General features: G+C 42.6%; 1 protein-coding gene across 1 annotated transcript in view; it reads right to left on the bottom strand.

The window, feature by feature from the left end:
• sema3d (sema domain, immunoglobulin domain (Ig), short basic domain, secreted, (semaphorin) 3D) overlaps positions 1-21,051 on the bottom strand; it is a 112,420-nt gene that overhangs the window by 40,756 nt on the left and 50,613 nt on the right. The window contains exons 4-8 of the mRNA XM_034176631.1: positions 20,244-20,306; positions 20,020-20,139; positions 19,830-19,923; positions 13,265-13,393; positions 8,033-8,169 (exon numbers count right to left, since the gene is read on the bottom strand). Coding sequence (XP_034032522.1) covers positions 8,033-8,169; positions 13,265-13,393; positions 19,830-19,923; positions 20,020-20,139; positions 20,244-20,306 — 543 coding nt within the window. The remainder of the gene's footprint in view (positions 1-8,032; positions 8,170-13,264; positions 13,394-19,829; positions 19,924-20,019; positions 20,140-20,243; positions 20,307-21,051) is intronic.

Below are 21,051 nucleotides of genomic sequence, written 5' to 3'. Positions count from 1 at the left end.
ATGTTACGCACAGGGTCTACGGGAGGGAGAGCCGCAGCGGCGCCCGGGGGGCGCGCTTCCACCTGCGCGGCGAGAGCCTCCACCCTGCGGTTCAGGAGGACGTTCTGCTCGGTCATCAAATCTAACCGAGTCGTGAAAGCGGTGAGGATCTGCTGCAACTCACCGATTACCCCTCCTGCGGACGCCTGCGCGTCCTGTTCTTCCATTGGCCGTTCAACAGCCGGTTGACGCCCCTGGGGATCCATGACGTTGGCCGAGATATCCTGTTGGGAAAGTGTAGGAACACGGACCCACAACAGGGGACGCAAATGAACGGACAATGGAGAAAGTCAAATCACAAAGTTTTACTGTTGTGAATTCACACAACAAACACAACAGATTACAAATACAGCAGTAACCGAATTCCAAAGGTGTCGTGTGGGCAGGCTCGACGATAGGAGACGTCTGTCCGAGTCGAACCGGAACCACCCGATTTCCTCTGCCACCGAACCCCGGGGATACTGGAGCCGCCAAGTCCCGAACCCCAGATGGCCACTGCCTCCGCTCGTCGGATCCGGTACTGCTGGCAAGGAACAGAAACAGTCAGGTGTGGGTGCGGCTGCACCCAGCAACACACAGGGTGGAACACCACCTCCACCTCTTGTCAGGAAAACACTAAAGTGCAGGAGTGTGAGTACTTATCCAAATACTGTTTCCTGCTGCTCTTCTCTCTCTCTGTATAAAGGCAAAAGGTAATTAAGGTTGATATAATCGGCTGGATACGTTACCTCCTTGGTAAAACGATATCTCGGCAATGAGGTGGAGATGCCGTCCTGCTGATATACATCAGCTGTCTCGTCTCAGGTGATGGGTGACAGCTGTCACCCTGGCTGCTCCTGTGAGGCGACAGCGCCCTCTGGTGCCTGGAGCCCGCACTCCAGACAGGGCGCCCTCTGGTGGTGGTGGGCCAGCAGTACCTCCTCTTCGGCGGCCCACACAACAGTTGTGTCAGAAAAGGCATCTGTTGTAAAACTTGTGGCTAATAAAAATATAGTTGTACCATGGATCTGCTGTTGTGACCCCAAGGAGCCATATGGAGCCAAATTTGGACTGGCAGTGGCCCCGTTTCCAATGATTATGGATGTTCTGGTGCTGATGTCATCAGAAAGCGAGTGAGTAAGCAGGATGTGTGCTAGGATTTAACTTCCAACCATTTTCTTAATTTGGTGATGGACCTTTCCAAACCATGTCTTTATACCAAAACAAGTTGTTGTTTTTTTGTTTGTTTGTTTGTTTGTTTTGGAAGGTCACAGCATGAATTTAAAGTGAAACAAGGTTTCATTGAGTTCATTGAAGCAACTGCAGGGAATCGTTGGTCACTATTTGAACAGCAAGAACAAACAGGATCGAAACATCATTGAGCTTTACTAAGTCAACAGGGACCTTTGGAATCAGCTTGTAGCATCTTTTCTTTCGACTAACAGCCAATCTGACTTTGCGCACCCCAATGCGCTCTGACTCATACGTCCTCCAGTAATTGTAAAAACAAACAACTGGACCACAGAGGAGATCTAATTGTTGTTATAATGACTATCAGGAGTAAGTGAGAAGGGAGGAGAAAGAGATGGAAAAAAAAAAAAAAAAAAACGACTGAAGGGTCTCTAGTTAATAATGCCGCGTACATTTTAGCATTTCAATAGGAGGGACTGGTGACTGAGTCGTGTAAAGAGCTCTCAAGTGGACCGCTTTGTCACGTGTAGAAATGTTAGATGCTCCTTTGTATTAAACATGGCTGGGGCACTAACACAGTGATGCACAACAGATCTTGATTTTTCAACATGGGAGCAATTAATGAGGAGTTTCACAACAACAATAAACTTTAAAGGGGACCAAAATGAAATTGCCTCACTTCTTCCAACATGCAGGGAAGCACAAATAGAGCAAGAAATAGAACAGCTGAATTTGCTGCAATTTAACACAATAAATACAAAACATACATGAACACTGCTCACGCAACACAATATTCACAGAAGAATAACGCCACTTTACCCTATATAAACCAATTTGGCATAAATGAGGTGTATCATGACTTAGTGGTTTGCACTGTTGCCTCACAGCAAGAAGGTCATGGGATTGATTCCCACCTGTGGCCTTTCTGTGTTGAGTTTGCGTGTTCTCCCCGTGTGTGCCTGGGGCTCCGGCTTCGTCCCACCTCCAAAGACACGCAGGTTATGTAGATTGGAAACTTTAAATTGTTTGTCAGTGTGGGTGTGAATGTGTTTGTTTCTCTATAAGTGGCCTTGCGACAGACTGGCGTCCTGTCCAGAGTGTACTACGCCTCACGCTCTATGACTGCTGGGATAGGCTCCAGCTCCCCGCGACCCTTGATTGGAATAGGCGGTTGAAGATGAGTGAGTGAGTGAGATGTGTCACTTACATGATGAGGACCTCAGTAAGTGGAAACAGTCAAGCAAAACGCAGCAAGCAAACAAACAAAATAAAACACAGTGATCCTTACAGTTACTTCTGATTCATTGCAGACTATATGAACACAAGATATTTCATGTTTTGTGTGGTCAACTTCATTTCATGTGTTAATATAATTAATTAATTAACAGTATTCCCTGAAAACTCCCTTCTGTCTGATCATTTCTTAATAACATTTACATTTACTCTGATGGACTACCCAGCAGTGGGGAATAAGTTTCATTACACTAGAAGTCTTTCAGAAAGCGCTGTAACTAGGTTTAAGGATATGATTCCTTCTTTATGTTCTCTAATGCCATATACCAACACAGTGCAGAGTAGCTACCTAAACTCTGTAAGGGAGATAGAGTATCTCGTCAATAGTTTTACATCCTCATTGAAGACAACTTTGGATGCTGTAGCTCCTCTGAAAAAGAGAGCTTTAAATCAGAAGTGCCTGACTCCGTGGTATAACTCACAAACTCGCAGCTTAAAGCAGATAACCCGTAAGTTGGAGAGGAAATGGCGTCTCACTAATTTAGAAGATCTTCACTTAGCCTGGAAAAAGAGTCTGTTGCTCTATAAAAAAGCCCTCCGTAAAGCTAGGACATCTTTCTACTCATCACTAATTGAAGAAAATAAGAACAACCCCAGGTTTCTTTTCAGCACTGTAGCCAGGCTGACAAAGAGTCAGAGCTCAAGGAAGCCCTACCATTACTTAATGCTTCGATCTTAAATATGATCAATCTATCTTTGTTAGTTGGCTATGTACCACAGGCTTTTAAGGTGGCAGTAATTAAACCATTACTTAAAAAGCCATCACTTGACCCAGCTATCTTAGCTAGTTATAGGCCAATCTCCAACCTTCCTTTTCTCTCAAAAATTCTTGAAAGGGTAGTTGTAAAACAGCTAACTGATCATCTGCAGAGGAATGGTCTATTTGAAGAGTTTCAGTCAGGTTTTAGAATTCATCATAGTACAGAAACAGCATTAGTGAACGTTACAGATAATCTTCTTATGGCCTCGGACAGTGGACTCGTCTCTGTGCTTGTTCTGTTGGACCTCAGTGCTGCTTTTGATACTGTTGACCATAAAATTTTATTACAGAGATTAGAGCATGCCATAGGTATTAAAGGCACTGCGCTGCGGTGGTTTGAATCATATTTGTCTAATAGATTACAATTTGTTCATGTAAATGGGGAATCTTCTTCACAGACTAAAGTTAATTATGGAGTTCCACAAGGTTCTGTGCTAGGACCAATTTTATTCACTTTATACATGCTTCCCTTAGGCAGTATTATTAGACGGTATTGCTTAAATTTTCATTGTTACCCAGATGATACCCAGCTTTATCTATCCATGAAGCCAGAGGACACACACCAATTAGCTAAACTGCAGGATTGTCTTACAGACATAAAGACATGGATGACCTCTAATTTCCTGCTTTTAAACTCAGATAAAACTGAAGTTATTGTACTTGGCCCCACAAATCTTAGAAACATGGTGTCTAACCAGATCCTTACTCTGGATGGCATTACCCTGACCTCTAGTAATACTGTGAGAAATCTTGGAGTCATTTTTGATCAGGATATGTCATTCAAAGCGCATATTAAACAAATATGTAGGACTGCTTTTTTGCATTTACGCAATATCTCTAAAATCAGAAAGGTCTTGTCTCAGAGTGATGCTGAAAAACTAATTCATGCATTTATTTCCTCTAGGCTGGACTATTGTAATTCATTATTATCAGGTTGTCCTAAAAGTTCCCTAAAAAGCCTTCAGTTAATTCAAAATGCTGCAGCTAGAGTACTGACGGGGACTAGAAGGAGAGAGCATATCTCACCCATATTGGCCTCTCTTCATTGGCTTCCTGTTAATTCTAGAATAGAATTTAAAATTCTTCTTCTTACTTATAAGGTTTTGAATAATCAGGTCCCATCTTATCTTAGGGACCTCGTAGTACCATATCACCCCAATAGAGCGCTTCGCTCTCAGACTGCAGGCTTACTTGTAGTTCCTAGGGTTTGTAAGAGTAGAATGGGAGGCAGAGCCTTCAGCTTTCAGGCTCCTCTCCTGTGGAACCAGCTCCCAATTCAGATCAGGGAGGCAGACACCCTCTCTACTTTTAAGATTAGGCTTAAAACTTTCCTTTTTGCTAAAGCTTATAGTTAGGGCTGGATCAGGTGACCCTGAACCATCCCTTAGTTATGCTGCTATAGACGTAGACTGCTGGGGGGTTCCCATGATGCACTGTTTCTTTCTCTTTTTGCTCTGTATGCACCACTCTGCATTTAATCATTAGTGATCGATCTCTGCTCCCCTCCACAGCATGTCTTTTTCCTGGTTCTCTCCCTCAGCCCCAACCAGTCCCAGCAGAAGACTGCCCCTCCCTGAGCCTGGTTCTGCTGGAGGTTTCTTCCTGTTAAAAGGGAGTTTCTCCTTTCCACTGTAGCCAAGTGCTTGCTCACAGGGGGTCGTTTTGACCGTTGGGGTTTTTCCGTAATTATTGTATGGCTTTGCCTTACAATATAAAGTGCCTTGGGGCAACTGTTTGTTGTGATTTGGCGCTATATAAAAAAATTGATTGATTGATTGACTGAATATACATCTGTTCCTGCATTTAAGGCCTGTAACACATTTCAAAAGAAGTTGGAATGGGGCACTTTATTCTAAATATAAATAAACCATCACTTTTACAACCAGTTTTCTTGAAACAAGTCAGGGGATGGATACATGAACATTCTGTTGCTGAAATTTCACACATTCTTCCTTTCTCCAACCATAGAATTCAATACCTCCTGCAGAGTTGTATGGATTTCTTGGTGGCTTCCCTCACTTGTCTCATTCTAGCATAGTCACTAGATTTTTTGAGAACTACTTGCTTGATACAGATTTACCATACTGTTTGAATTTCTTAATGATTGACTTAAATCAAGTCCAAGAAGTATTCAGTGACTTTGAAATGTCCATGCATCCATCCCTTGACTCTTCTATTTAGAATGAACTGCTCCCGCCCCATTTTTTAATATGTTGCAGGCCTTTAATACAGGAATGGATATTGACTAAACAAAACATTAATCATCTTGGGTTCATACTGTATGCAATGAAATGGACAAATGAATAAATAAATAAATGCAATCACTATGGGGTTGTTTTTTCTGATTTATATATCTAGCTATCTATCTACCTACCTACCTACCTACCTACCTACCTACAGTGGGACAAAAAGGTATTTAGTCAGTCCCCGATTGTGCAAGTTCTCCTACTTAGAAAGATGAGAGAGGTCTGTAATTTTCCACATAGGTACACTTCAACTGTGAGAGACAAAATGAGAAAAAAAAAAATCCAGGAAATCACATTGAGGGATTTTTTTAAATAATTTATTTGTAAATTATGGTGGAAAATAAATATTTGGTCAATAACAAAAGTTCAACTCAATGCTTTGTAACATAATCTTTGTTGGCAATTACAGCGGTCAAACATTTCCTGTATGTCTCCACCAGGTTTGCACACACTGTAGCTGGTATTTTGGTCCATTCCTCCATGCAGATCTCCTCTAGAGCAGTGATGTTTTGGGGCTGTCGCTGGGCAACACAGACTTTCAACTCCCTCAACAAATTTTCTATGGGATTTACATCTGGAGACTGGCTTGGCCACTCCAGGACCTTGAAGTGCTTTTTACGGAGCCACTGCTTCATTGCCCGAGCGGTGTGTTTGGGGTCATTGTCATGCTGGAAGACCCAGCCATGTTGCATCTTCAATGCTCTCACTGATGGAAGGAGGTTTTGTCTTAAAATCTCACGGTACATGGCCCCATTCATTCTTCCCTTAACACAGATCTGTCGTCCTGTCCCCTTGGCAGAAAAACAGCCCCAAAGCATGATGTTTCCACCCCCATGCTTCACAGTAGATATGGTGTTCTTGGAATGCAAATCAGCATTCTTCTTCCTCCAAACACGACGAGTTGAGGTTTTTACTAAAGAGTTCTATTTTGGGTTCATCTGACCACATGATATTTTCCCAATTCTCTTCTGGATCATCCATATGCTCTCTGACAAATGTCAGACGGGTCTGGACACATACTGGCTTAAGCAGGGGGCCACGCCTGGCACTGCAGGATTTGAGTCCCTTTCTGCGTAGTGTGCAGCCTTTGTTGCTTTGGTCCCAGCTCTCTGCAGGTCATTCATCAGGTCCCTCCGTATAGTTCTGGGATTTTTGTTCACTGTTTTCATGATCATTTTGACCCCACGGGATGAGATCTTGCGTGGAGCCCCAGATCGAGGGAGATTATCAGTGGTCTTCCATTTTCTTGCAATTGCTCCCACAGTTGATTTATTCACACCAATCTGCTTGACTATTGTAGATTCACTCTTCCCAGCCTGGTGCAGGTCTACAATGTTCTTCCTGGTGTCCTTTGACAGCTCTTTGGTCTTGGCATGGTTGAGTTTAGAGTCTGAATATTTGAGGGTGTGGACAGGTGTCTTTTATACAGATAACGAGTTCCAACAGATGCCATTAATACAGGTAACAGGTGGAGGACAGAAGAGCTTCTTAAAGAAGAAGCTACAGGTCTGTGAGAGCCAGAAATCTTGCTTGTTTGTGGGTGACCAAATACTTATTTTCCACCATAATTTAGAAATAAATTCTTTAAAAATCCTACAATGTAATTTCCTGGATTTTTTTTGTCTCATTTTGTCTCTCACAGTTGAAGTGTACCTATGTTGAAAATTACAGACCTCTCTCATCTTTCTAAGTAGGAAAACTTGCACAATCAGGGACTGGCTAAATACTTTTTTACCCCACTGTGTCTATCTATCCATCTATCGAAAGAGGATATAATCAGATATAGCAGACAGAGATGGATTGGTTACACAGAACACCAGTCTAAGAACAAAGCTACAAAGTGTGAACAAAACACTGCCATCTGGACTCCCACTTTCTGGAATGAGTAACGACACTAAATGCCAGCTCCTGTTAAGGTCATCAGTTATCACAATTCTGAAATGTCATGTAAAATCTTTAAATTGAAAGGAGAATAAAACATAATTCGGAGGTTTAACGACACCATGGGCAGTAACGTTAGAATTCCTGTCTTTGTATTCTTTTACTATATGGAAAGTGAAAACACATGGTTCATCTGGACTGGAAATTAACTGGTGAACTGGTGCAAAAAGAAAAAAAAATCTTTCTCAGATCTCATTCGGCCAAGCACAAAGGAGTTAAAACTTTGATTTATTCCTTTGACAGCAGCAAGCTCATTTTCTTTTTGAAGAGTACAAAAGAAGATCATATCAGTGAAGGCTCCTCTGAAGAGCATAAAACATTTCATCAGTGGCCATTGCAGACATTCTTATCTCGTGACTGCTACACAACCTTTAAGAGGTCCTTTACTCCTGCAGAGTTTCACCTCCTCCCTCTGTCCACGCTGGAACTTCCAAACATGGTTCCCTACTACCTGTTGGGTTTTGTCATGTACTGGTGCTCTCCATACCTTCCCAACTACGTCTTCACCCCTCTGCCTATTTGTCATCCACTGGCCTCCCCTCTGTGCTTGTTATACCTCCCAAGCTGCACGCTTGTATCTCACCTTGCAAACACGAGCCACACGGGACACAATGCTCTTGTCTTTGCCTTCCCACGACACCTCGCGGAAGAAAAAGTAGATCTTATCATCATCTGGATTGTAGGTGTCTGCAATGGGATGAGCATATATAAACCTGGCCTCTGAAGACACAAAGACAAAGAACAGGCAAAGCATTAAAATAAGCCAGTTCATAGCATTAGTAGATATACTTAGCACATTTTTGTTTAGACTCATGCTCTCTTCACACATAAAGGTCTGATTTACTCAAGTTAATGCTTGTTCCACATGTAAATCTTTATGTTTTTGTTAAAAACAAAGTGATTACCAGAATATTTAGGTTACTTTAAAAGCACTTCTGTTTACTTTGCTATGATTTGTAACATGTCTTGTCGGCAGCAAGGCGGCATTAGACGATTATCCTTCAGCTTGTTTTAGCAAGCGTCCAGCCTGCAAAGATTCCCTCTAAGCTACATGTGCTCTGACCTCCATCTAGGTCCTGTTTCAAAGAGATAGTTCATGTCATCAATCAGCCCCCAGTCTGAGTCCACGGCGTCATGCTTGAAGAGGCCACAAGTTCAAAGTTTTACTGTCAACGTAGGTAGTACCAAGTCAAACATCCATCAGGAGGAACTTCATCATGCAGCAAGACAATGATCCGAAATACACCGCCAACACAACAAAGGACTTCATCTAGGAGGGAAAAGTGGAAGGACTGGCACTGGTTAGGTCAAGCAGCATTAATTTTCACATCTTGAAGAGGATAAAGAGGGGATGAAATAACCCCTATGCCCTGAAATAAATAACTGCTGATAAAGGGTGCTAAAAAAAAGCCTAGAAAACGAACAAATCAGCAATGTGGTGATTGCAATGAGTTGCAGGATTGATGTGGGTCCTGTAACCACGGGATGTGGAGCCATCTGTTCCAGGACTTTTGCTCAACAAAAGGTAGCCCAGTTGGATAAAGAGTTGGACTACCAACATGCAGATCTTGGTTCATTTCCCGGTCACTCTGCCTGTCTGTATCCATGAATAAGACACTTTACTTGCATTGCCCACACTACACCCAGCTATAGAGGACGACCAGCCTTAGCTAGAGAAGTAACCCATGCAAGAACGGTGTACCATCCAAAGGGAGTTGTACATGTTCATACACTTCATGCAATGGAACCTGGGGATAAGCGATGTGCCTCAGGGGACTATATAGGTCTTACTTCTTCTGATCTAAAAGGAGCTGTACTCTGTGGTAAGTCTGTTGAATTGGCTTAGAGTACAGCTATACACAGAGTATATACGTAACATATAATGCTCACTTATGAAAGGTCTCTCGACAATCCTTTGTCAGTTTGTTGCTGCACCCAAACGCTGCACAAAACAGCATTTTCAGATCACTTTAACCCAAGTTTAAGTCAGCGCATCATCGATTTTTATTTAAGCCCCTGAGCCTGCCAACAGCTATGATGTAATCAAAGCTATGATGTAATCATAGGTGTTGGCAGGCTCAACGATCCAGCTGAGACGGTTTCTTGCACGAGCGTGCACAAAACCATCGCAGCGGGAACATAGTGCAAGCAGTTGGAGCGTATGGAACCACATCACATTGCTGATGTGGAGGAAAAAAACACAGCTAGAACGTGTGGAACCACATTGCATGCTGCTGTGGAGAAATTACAAATACATGCCACTCGTGGGATTCGAACCTGCAATTTACAAAAGCTCTGATTAACAGACAGAAACTTTACCACTGTGCATCAGTTGCTGTCTTATAACAGGAGCATAAAATCCCTAAAATTAACAAGGAGATAAACGTATTTTAAAAAAGAGAAATTGGATGATCTCGATGAAGAGGAAGTTTTTTTTGTCATCTTTAATTATGGCAAAAAAGCACCTTAATAACTGATACATGACTGAAAGTGGCGTATTTGTTGCACTGTTGGCTTGTAGTCCTGTGGCACGCCACTCACAGGAAACGTGTGCGTGCCCTGTCAGACAGATGTGACATTCACATGATCTGATGGTCTGTTGCACCTGGGACAGCCTGTCAATGTATGCACTGTGTGCTCACTCGCTGCAGCCCATCACAAAAGCCATATATGTTTTTATGTATGTCCATGTGAGGACAGCAAGCAAACAGGCGTGTGTCACAGTGGACCATGAAAACACTGTATGTGTTCCCCAGCCACGATGTCCAGAACCAGAGATCTCAACAGTTGCTGCTGTTGGCGGCCATGCCGCCTGTCCATTTAGCGCAAAGACCAACATGTCACTCACTGTTTCTGTTTTATGTGATCTTTTTTTGTTGTTATTTTGTTATGTAATTGTGTGTGTAGTTACTGTAGTACTTATTTATATACCTGTCCTGGCTGTGGTCTCTGTGGTTTTAATGTGACACATCATGTGCACTGTGCCATCATTTGCAGCTGTCAGTACATACAGTATCTCTATACATACATATCAGCATTCCATGCAAGTGTGCTCCCCCCCACCCGGAATGCCACATGTGTTGCAGGGGGGTGGGGGGTGCGAAACACAGGCACAGCACACGTGTTCATGTGTTGACGGGGGTGCTGATACTCTGGCACGCCACATGTGTGTTGCTTTGCAATGCCACAGTCGTGTTGGCACTTAGACAAATTTCAAACCCAGCTCGAAAGTAGTTATTTTCGTGCTAACAGCGCAAATGGCCACATATTTTCTAAGTGTCCAGCGAGCAGTGTTGGATGTTCATGTGTGTCACCTGGAATTTGTCCTACACCTGTGAGAGGGATCAAATGAGCTCTCACAGGACACTCTCTGTCTTTTGGCCACTGGTGTGTGCGAATAATTGTAGCGACAGGTGTACGAGGCGTTACAGGCAGCTTAGAATTTTCACGAATGGCAAGCAAGTCCTTCTTTGTCCGCTAGTCGGCTTGAATCGTGTGTGAAGGGGCCATAGCATTTTCATGTATGTCCTCTATCTTCTGTGTGTTTTCCAATTAAGTTTTTCTTCTTCTTCAGTTACCAGGCTGCAGCTGCATCATTGGACTAAGCAGTTTATTCGATTTGCACGCAATGGAGGTAGTATATCATCCAGGTAGTGTTTGACTGCTATCAAATGTGTACTGAGTATTCAGTCACCATGCCTTCGGACTGTTTGAACTGATTTTTGCTTACTATATAGTAGCATACATATTCTAATTTATATAACGGCTGAGTGGATCCTTGTCATTTGATTTATGCTTTGTATGTCATGTGACATGGACTATTCATCCCATGTGTGTTGCGTTGCATTTAGTGTGCAAATATGGTTCTATTTACCATGCAAATTTAGTTCCATACGGACTATTCGTCCCATTTGTGTTGCCTTGCATTTAGTGTGCAAATATTGTTCCATTTACCACACAAATGTGGTTCCATACGTTTTGTAGCATTGTACGCTGTGAACACCGCCCACGCACACACTAGTGGGGGCGGCATTTAGCCAAACATGGCGGAGTTTGTTTTGCTGATGGACAACAATTTGAACAAGCTAATTGATGGTGGTAATTCTTCTAACACACACACACACACACAAAAAAAACATCCACTATGCCATAAGCCGTATGGAGGCACAAGGAGCTGTTAGGATTTTTTTTTTTTTTTTTGAAGTATCACGGACTACATCTGTTTTTCCAAGTTGACTGAGAACAATTGGACTCCAATTTAAAGTTCGTGTTGGACTGTTGATATCAAAGCACAAGTGACGAGCACAAAAATGTTCTGTTGTTTATAAATTAATATAATATCAAGTGACAAGAATCTATTTTAGCCATTATATAAAACAAATAATGAATGTTTTTACATTATTTCAATGGGAAGAATATTTCATGAGGTGAAAGATGGAATGTTCCATTCAATGAGGCATCACCTCGTTGAATGGAACAGAAATATTTGTACCATTGAACTCATAAACATTCATTATTTGTATACTAGTTGTTCTGATTTTTCTACCTTTTCTTTCAGCTGACTATGCTAATTAAAAAGTATTGTGGATCTTCATTTAACTCTCTTTGACAAATGCCCTAGTGTTGGTCAGTGAGTGAAGGCTTATGACCAGAAGATCTGTGGTTCCTTATCAGACAGGAAGCTCAGTAAGGTGCCCTTGAACAAACTCCTCAGTTGCTGAATTGCTTCTGGTGCACAAATAAGCGCCTTGCATGGTAGCACATTGATATTAGCGCATGACTGTGTGTGAATGGATGAATGTAACTCATCATTATAAAGTGCTCTGGGCATCAACATCAGGCGGCAAAATGCTCCATAAATGCAGTCCATTTACCTCTCCACCAAATATAATTGACAATCTGATCATTTCCATTTCAGATATCCTACTGACAAACAAAATAAGAGACTGTCAAACAATTGGCAATGAAACCATAACCTTCTTGATGGAGACAATTAGAAACCAGATAGTACATTAGGCCATTAACAATATGTTTGCCATCAGTGTCCTGAGACAGGGAAATCCAGACCAAAGGCATAAGTGTTGCAGTGACATTACATCAACATTAGCTCAACCTCTGCGAGCCGAGCCAACCACCCCAGGGTGATTCCCTGAGTGGAGCACCTTAATGTAGTGCTGTTCACGCTCCAGACAGAAGGTCATTGTTAGTCCTTCAGTGCTGGAAAGATGTTCAACAGACGGTCAGGAAAAGAAACACTGCAAGAAAATGATGTGCTGCACCTCTCTGCTGCACTACACAGGCGCTGCGCACGTGCGCACACACACACTCACCCCTACGACTACTCCAAACATTTGTGACTCTGTGGTTGTGAAATGTGGACACCATGTGTAAGAATTCAGATTGTTGATACATGACAAGCTGTCAGCGGCTGTAAAACAGTCCAGTCTGCGGCTGCATGCAGAGAGAAAGAGAGAAAGAGAGAGAGAGAGGGAGAGAGAGAAAGAGAGACGACCTGCTCAGCAATGACTGGTATTAAGCATAGAAGCGTGCATATGGGGTGTTTGGGTGACTGGGACTGTGAACTTTGAGACATGCAATAAATTCTTCAGTGGGTGTGGTCTGTCTTCAGCTCAGGCATTCATATAAAAGTTCCAGCTAAATGAGTAAGTGTGCTGTTTCCTCAACACTGCTGTACCAATAATCATCCTGAGGGTACAGAGGGGTCCATTGTATCAGCAGAGAGGCTGCAAGTTTGCAGAAAAAGCCATGACTTTTTTTTATTTTTTTTTATTTAAGTGGATGTGTGTATGTGTACCATTGATCCAGTAGTCTTCAGAGATGTCAGTGCGTATGTAGTGCTGGTCAGGAGGAGGGCCAAGGGAGCGTGTGAAGGTCATGTCTTTACCCAAGAAGTCTGAAGCTGTGCCCACATACAGGTATTGGTCTGGGTTCAACACAAAAAACAATCAAGTAATCATCATTATATATACAGATGAAAATCATACATTTGTTTGGAAGTGATAGGTCATGTTCTTTTTGTCTTCTGAATATTTTTTACTCTTATTACTCTTTATTCTACTTTACATACACGCTATAAAAACACAAGGTTACGTTTTCTGGAACAAAAAAAAAAAAAAAAATTGGGAAACAGAAATCATCAGACTGGTAAAAATTGTATCCAAACTCAACATGTGCCCATCTGAATCAAATTAAGTCTAACTTGCAGGGGCACAGCCAGAGATTCTTTGTGGGATGTGGGGGTCCCACTATCCATTATCCACTTCATACCATCATAGTATTTTGAATGTTTCAAAAATCTCATTCATTTTCTGAAACAAGTGCAGCATTCAGTGGTTTGGGTATATCAACAGAGTGAAACATTTTTGAAGTAATGGTTTAACTTTTTTTTTTCATCCTCCTGTCACAAAATGAGTCAAATTTTCGTGACAGGTTTTTCTTTAACTCACTGTTACTAACCCTACTCCTTCCCCCAACCCGAACCATAACCACCCCGACCCCCCCGCGCTTCACTTTTAATTTCGTGCAGCCATCATGGAATGAATTAGAATGAATTTGTGCTGCCGTGATGAAAATGAGGCGCTTTCGTCACAATATCACGAACCAATAGATTAATGTATATTTCCATCCATCCATCCATCCATCCATTTTCTTCCGCTTTATCCAGAGTCGGGTCGCGGGGGCAGCAGCTCAAGCAAAGCCGCCCAGACCTCCCGATCCACACACACCTCCCCCAGCTCCTCCAGGAGAACCCCAAGGCATTCCCAAGCCAGCCGAGAGACGTAGTCCCTCCAGCGTGTCCTGGGTCTTCCCCAAGGCCTCCTTCCAATGGGACGTGCCCGGAACACCTCTCCAGCGAGGCGTCCAGGGGGCATCCGGAAAAGATGCCCGAGCCACCTCAACTGACTCCTTTCGACGTGGAGGAGCAGCGGCTCGACTCCGAGCTCCTCACCCTATCTCTAAGGGAGCACCCAGCCACCCTGTGGAGGAAACTCATCTCGGCGGCTTATACTCGCGATCTCGTTCTTTCGGTCATGAGCCAAATCTCATGACCATAGGTGAGGATCGGAACGTAGATCGATCAGTAAATCGAGAACTTTGGTCCCCCTACTCAGCTGTCTCTTCACCACAACGGTCCGATACAGTGACCGCATCACTGCAGATGCTACACCGATCTGTCTGTTGATCTCACGCTCCATCTGTCCCTCACTCGTGAACAAGACCCCGAGATACTTAAACTCCTCCACTTGAGGCAAGGACACTCCACCCACCTGAAGAGGGCAAAGCACCTTTTTCCGGTCGAGAACCATGGCCTCGGATTTGGAGGTGCTGATTTTCATCCCGGACGCTTCACACTCAGCTGCAAACCGCCCCAGTGCACGTTGAAGGTCCTGATTTGTCGAAGCCAACAGAACCACATCGTCCGCAAACAGCAGAGACGAGATTCTGTGGTTCCCAAACCAGACCCCCTCTACACCCTGACTGCGCCTAGAAATTCTGTCCATAAAGATAATGAACAGAACCGGTGACAAAGGGCAGCCCTGGCGGAGGCCAACGTGCACTGGAAACAGGTTTGACTTACGACTGGCAATGCGAACCAAGCTTCTGCTGTGGTCGTACAGGGACCGGATAGCCCTTAGCAAAGGACCCCGGACCCCATACTCCCGGAGCACCCCCCACAGGGCGCCCCGAGGGACACAGTCAAACGTCTTTTCCAGATCCACAAAGCACATGTGGACTGATTGGGTGAACTCCCATGAACCCTCGAGCACCCGATGGAGCGTGTAGAGCTGGTCCAGTGTGCCGCGACCAGAATGAAAACCACACTGCTCCTCCCAAATCTGAGGTTCGAGCACGAAATGTATATTTTGTGCTGCTGAATCATGACTTGCCGTAAGACTGGTTTGGGTTTAACAGTGCAAGTGCTTTTAAAGAGAGAACCATTTCTTGTAATTTTCTTGCATTTCTCTTCTTTAAAATAACTAAATTAATTAATTAATTGTGTCAAATTTTCAAAACAATGCAACATTTTTATGGCATTTGCTTAATTTACTGTTTCACATATTTTCAAAAGGTGAATTCTTTTGTGAAGTAAAAATTTGATTTAGCTTTTTAAAAATTCAAACAGTGCATTGTTTTCACTCTCTGTGAAGTGTTTTGATATGAGTTATTTTGTTTTTTCCTGTCTATTTATTTTTTGAGTATTTCAAAACTTTTTATTTTGCATAAGTGCTACATTTGGCTCACAACATCATCCATTTTTTAGCTGTTTCCTCCGATCAAGGGTCACCAGGGGGCTAAAGCCTATCCAAACAGTCATAGGGCATGTCGCAGGGCCACATACACAGACAAACACAATCATACATGCATGCACGCAAAACTACAGCCAATTTAGAGCCACCAGTTCACCAAACTTGCATGTCTTTGGAAGAGGGAGTAAGCCAGAGCCCCAGCAGGGAAACCATGCAAACATGGGAAGAACATGCCAACTCCATACAGAAAGGTCCAGAGGGGCTTGTAATGGCTTACCTCCGCCGGCGAAAGACAATGGCTTTCTGACTGTTATGTGGAAGAAATCTCATAAGGCTCGGTGCCCTTTTGTGGTACCTGACTCACAGTCACAGATGCCGATTGTGAACCATTTTTTAGCCTTGAATATGCCTGTTGATAGTCCTCCAAGCTTAAGGGTAACTTCTACCCCATCTCCAGGCTGAAATACTCGCACTGTGCGTGAGTGATAGGGGATTCTATTACATGCAAAGTTAGAGTACAGATGCCAGCTGATGTGAAGTGTATTCCTGGGGCCAGAGCACCCTATATTGGCTCTCACCTTAGGGTGCTGACATTGCATAAGGATAGTCAGATGAAGGAACACAACACTTACATAATTACAGACCTATTTCAAAATTATGCATTTTGCTTAGAATCAAACAATATTTTAAACCCTTTTCAATCTGGTTTTAGGAAGCAACATAGTACTGTTATTGCTATTCTAAAAGTTTTAAATGAAGTGTATGAGGCATTGAATTCTAAAACAGTTTGTGTTGCACTGTTTCTTGATCTTTCGAAGGCATTTGATACTGTGGATCACAGTCTCTTGTTAGAAATTCTTTACAAATATGGTGTCTCCACACATGCTTTGTCTCTTGGTTTGCCAAGTAGGCTGCAGTTCATTCAGATGGCTGGTGTTAATTCCACCTTTCTTTAGGTCACAAAAGGTGTTCCTCAAGGTTCAGTTTTAGGACCTATTTTGTTCACAAATTTACACTACTGATCTGTGTGCAAACCTGTCAGGCGCCTTCTATCATCTTTATGCAGATGACACTGTAATCTATTGTTCAAACTCTGTGACACAGGCATTTGAATTTCTGCAGTCCTTAGTGCATGCAGTCTATAGTGCAGTACCGTCTGGAGAAATTTAAACTGGCCTTGATTGCAGAAAAATCCAAAATAATGTTTTTTTTTCAAAATCATCTGTTTCCTTGGAGAATATGCCATCAATTATAACTGTTCAAGGTAAAACAGTCAGCAATTACAAGTACTTGGGATTAACTATTGACACAGAGCTAAATTAATCTTAAACACTTGATCTCCAAATTAAGGGTGAAACTAGGCTTCCTTTATAGAAAAAAGACATGCCTTTCCTTAAGAGCTCGGAAGCTCCTGATACCTTCTTGCCTGTACTGGACAATACCGATGTGTATATGTGTGCTTTAATCAGTTGTCTGCTGTCCTTGACCCCGCTGTATCATTGTGCTTTGAGATTCATCACTATTATTATTATTATTATTATTATTATTATTATTATTATTATTATTATTATTATTATCTTCTTAGTAATGGAACAGGTCTCAGCCTCACTTTATCTAAATTCTGGGTCTGTAAGTGAAGCTCAGGGCTAACTGCCGGCAATCACCTAAGTATTTTTTCTGCTTCCCTGTCGATTTACTGTTGGTGAACTCATACCTTAGATGCAGTTATTTCCAGCTGACTGATTCTGCAGTTTTTCTCTTTGTCCGAGGCACTGAAGAGACCACATGAGGCTGACCGCTGCACACCTCAGGGCACTGGACTGACTATGAGATGCACTGGTTGAAGCTGACACAGTGGCCCGTGGACCACCTTGCTAAAGGTGACATCTCTGAGCCACTGCAGTCTGCTGTTGGAATGTAGTCCTAAAACAGATTGCAGTGGCTGGCCCTGACCCAGGGTGCTGGACTTATTTCATGACGCCCTGCCTGTGGAACCACTGACTGCATGCTGTCCTCAATAATGCACTTTGATTTTGATGCTATTCAGTTTTTTTATATATATATACGCGCGGTGGAGCCGCTCCTCTTTCCATGACAAAAACTCCTGTAACAGTGGAATGTGCCGTTCATTTCTAAACTGGACGCTGTCTTGATCCGGTATGTTGTCTGACTAGCACAGGAATTGTGAAAAGAGTGGACATCAGCATTTTTTCTGCACATTGAGACAGACGTGCAGAGGAATTCCGCACGTCGCGGTGGAGCTGCATGGCACAAAGCAACGCCGTGATGAAGCCTTCCAGGACATGTTGGGGCAGGTCCAGCTCATGCACAATCACAATCGGATAATCACACGACTGAAAAGCAACTGGAATCCATCTGAAATCCACCTTTAAGCCGTCCTGTGAGACCAACACCGAGGTGTTTTTGTCCCGCGTAATGAACGGCTCCGTGGCGCATCCCTCCGCGTTTCTTTTCATGAAAAAAACTACTGTAACGGTGGAATGTACCGAAAAAGTGCTGATGTCCACATCTTCAGCCTTTTTTGTGAAAGTCAGACGAGGTCCCGGATCAACAAAGCCTTCACGTTGGAAATTATCTGGTTGTTCCAGCAAGGTGTCAGCCTGTCGATGGGGGCTGGAGCGCGCCGCGCTCTCAGCAGCTGTGGGCGGTCTTTAAACCGTCTGGATCACTCCTTAATCTGTGTAATCCCCATAAAATCGTCCCTGAAAGCCATATTAATTTTCCGAACGGTATCCACCTGGAGGTCTCTCACAGTTTCTGGAAAAAAATTGATGCAGCAAAGCTCCAAATCGTTCAGACATTTATTTGCAATAAAAAATAGACGAGAGGGGTGGACCACACCTCACTCAAAGCCTGCTCACAGGCGAATGATGCAACCGACAGGCGTGAGAAAACTCACGCATGCGCACAAAGGTTTAAGCTTGGCTGATGCAATCACACGTGATTTAAATCCATATGGTTTTTGAAAAAAAAATAAAAAGGTCGGATACTTTTCTAACAGACCTCGTATTTCCTGTTTCTTCAGCTTGGTAAAACTTTGTAAAAACCTTGTAACTATTAGAATGGTCAAAGCAGTGGGCCACTCCTCTGTGTCTGGTCTGCTTGAGGTTTCGTCCTCAATATCATCAGAGGGAGTTTTTCTTTACCACTGTCACCTGTGTGCTTGCTCAGGGGGGTTGGTAAGGTTAGACCTTACTCGTGTGAAGTGCCTTGAGGTAGCTTTGCTGTGATTTGGCGCTATATAAATAAAATAAATTGAATAGAATTCCTGATTCCAATATCAACATCATTTGGAGTTTAACAATGTGCACCAAAACATCATATAAATGTTTAGTGCAAATTGTGTATTTTGTTTTGAGAAATCAAAACAAATTTGAGATAACTGAAAGGGAAATTTCAGATACTTTGTTTATTTATCATTTCATATGTAATTTGTGATATATAAGGAGAAAAACAATGTTTGTGGATGTGTCCCTTTGTTTAATATGAAATGTCTCATTTTCAGCAACTGATTTTGAAGAAATCCAAAAGTCTTCAATGACTTTACTTTTTTGATAACCAATGGATTGTGTTACCAATTACAAAAACAGCAATGTAATTTGTAACTAAATACAATTTATAGTAATCTGACCCAGTTCCACTTAGCTATGTAGTGGGTCTGCAAAATAGACAGATGCCCCAAATGTACTTGCTCTATGTGTTATAGGCAGTCAGTTATAAATCACCAAGACCGTCTGTCTTCTGTTCCCACACAATACTACAACAGAATATAGTGAAAGATTGCACAACTTTCATTAAAAGTCTAAACGGGGGCTATAGTATATAGAAACATTTCAAGAACATAGCACATGAAGGGGAGAAACTGCTCAAAATTGCACTTATTTACAATTCTCTGCCAAGTAATGCTGTGAGTGCACGACAAACTCTTGAGTTTGACAAGTTAAAAAAGTGCCTGGGAAAGAGATTTGAAAAACAGACTTGGAAAGATGACTTCAACATTTATTGCAGATGAGTTTGTGCTGTGCAGGAATAACGATGTGGCGCATGAGTGATAAGGAGCAGGACTGTAAAAGTAAAGCCTCCTCTTACCTGTGAGGACTGAGGTGAACGGCTGCCACGGATCAAAAGGGCATTTCAGCCTCCCAGACTCCACTGTACCAGGCAGAATTTGGAACACTCCATCCTGAGAGCCAAGACGGAAAAAAGTCATGCAATGTCGCACTGATTATATGAGGAGCTTGACAACTTTAAATCCATTTCTTTTTAATTCCTACTATACCTCTCGGTTCCCAGTGATTTCAATGAAAGCGCAGTTTGGGTGGAAGGCTCCGGTACCGCAGGCATAGATGTGTGTTCGGTTGTAGTTGTGAAGGACTCTGACAAAGTTGCCACACTCCAACTGTGACAAGCAAAACAGGATGAACTATCAGATAAAGACTGGGACTGGGACTATAGAATCGTGTTAATTGCTTGGGTTTCCTGGTTTTCTTTGCCAACACTTACGTTTAAATCCTTGCCTGCATGTTTGCACGTTTCCACTCTGTCACGGGAAGCAGGCCAGGTAATCTGAGGACATTATGTTATTAGATTTCTCAGCTGGTTACGTTCTGTTACAACATCAGGGAATTAAAGAAGTTACAATAAGGCGGTGGCAGTGGTGTAACGTTGAACTCCCTTGTGTTGTTTTTGCTTTAATTACATCAGTGCAGAGTAGTTCATGTTGGAGGGGCGGGGATGTACTGTATTGTGGTCACGCCTCACTCCATCATTTCTTCCATGTCTGAACAAAATAGTTTTGTTCTGACCTCATTTGGGCCAAATTTGGTGGAATGACTGAAAGTCAGCTTCGGTCAAAGTGATTGGATTTTAAGAAAATTATCTATGTTACATAGTGAAAAAATAAAAGAGAGACTTTGGGCCATATGTTGTTTTTGTTCCACTTGGGGTTTTATAGGTGCAGAACAAATTTGAACTCAATCAGATAAGATTTAGAGGTCCCCCAGAGTGACACATTTTCCTCTCCATCCGCTTAACAGGAGAAGACTCTGATGCCATTATTTTTCTTTTACATGTACATGTGATGGCTTCTAATCGTAAAAAGTGGTGGTTGATTGGTCACCCAAAGGAGAACATTACTGGAAGCCATCTCCCCTTTTTGCTTGTTTGGGGAAAATTGTTGCTTTGTGGGGGACCCTTAAACAATGTCCAATTACAATAAGATTTGGCACAGATCTTTTATTTTTTTTAGTGGAACAAGAACAACATGTGGACCAAAAGATTTCGTAACATTTGACATTTTGAACAGGTCTAA

This window comes from Thalassophryne amazonica, chromosome 8, assembly GCF_902500255.1.
Source record: "Thalassophryne amazonica chromosome 8, fThaAma1.1, whole genome shotgun sequence".
Classification (NCBI taxonomy): Eukaryota; Metazoa; Chordata; class Actinopteri; order Batrachoidiformes; family Batrachoididae; genus Thalassophryne; species Thalassophryne amazonica.
The sequence above is the reverse complement of the archived record's forward strand: the minus strand, read 5'-3'. Positions and strand labels throughout refer to the sequence as shown.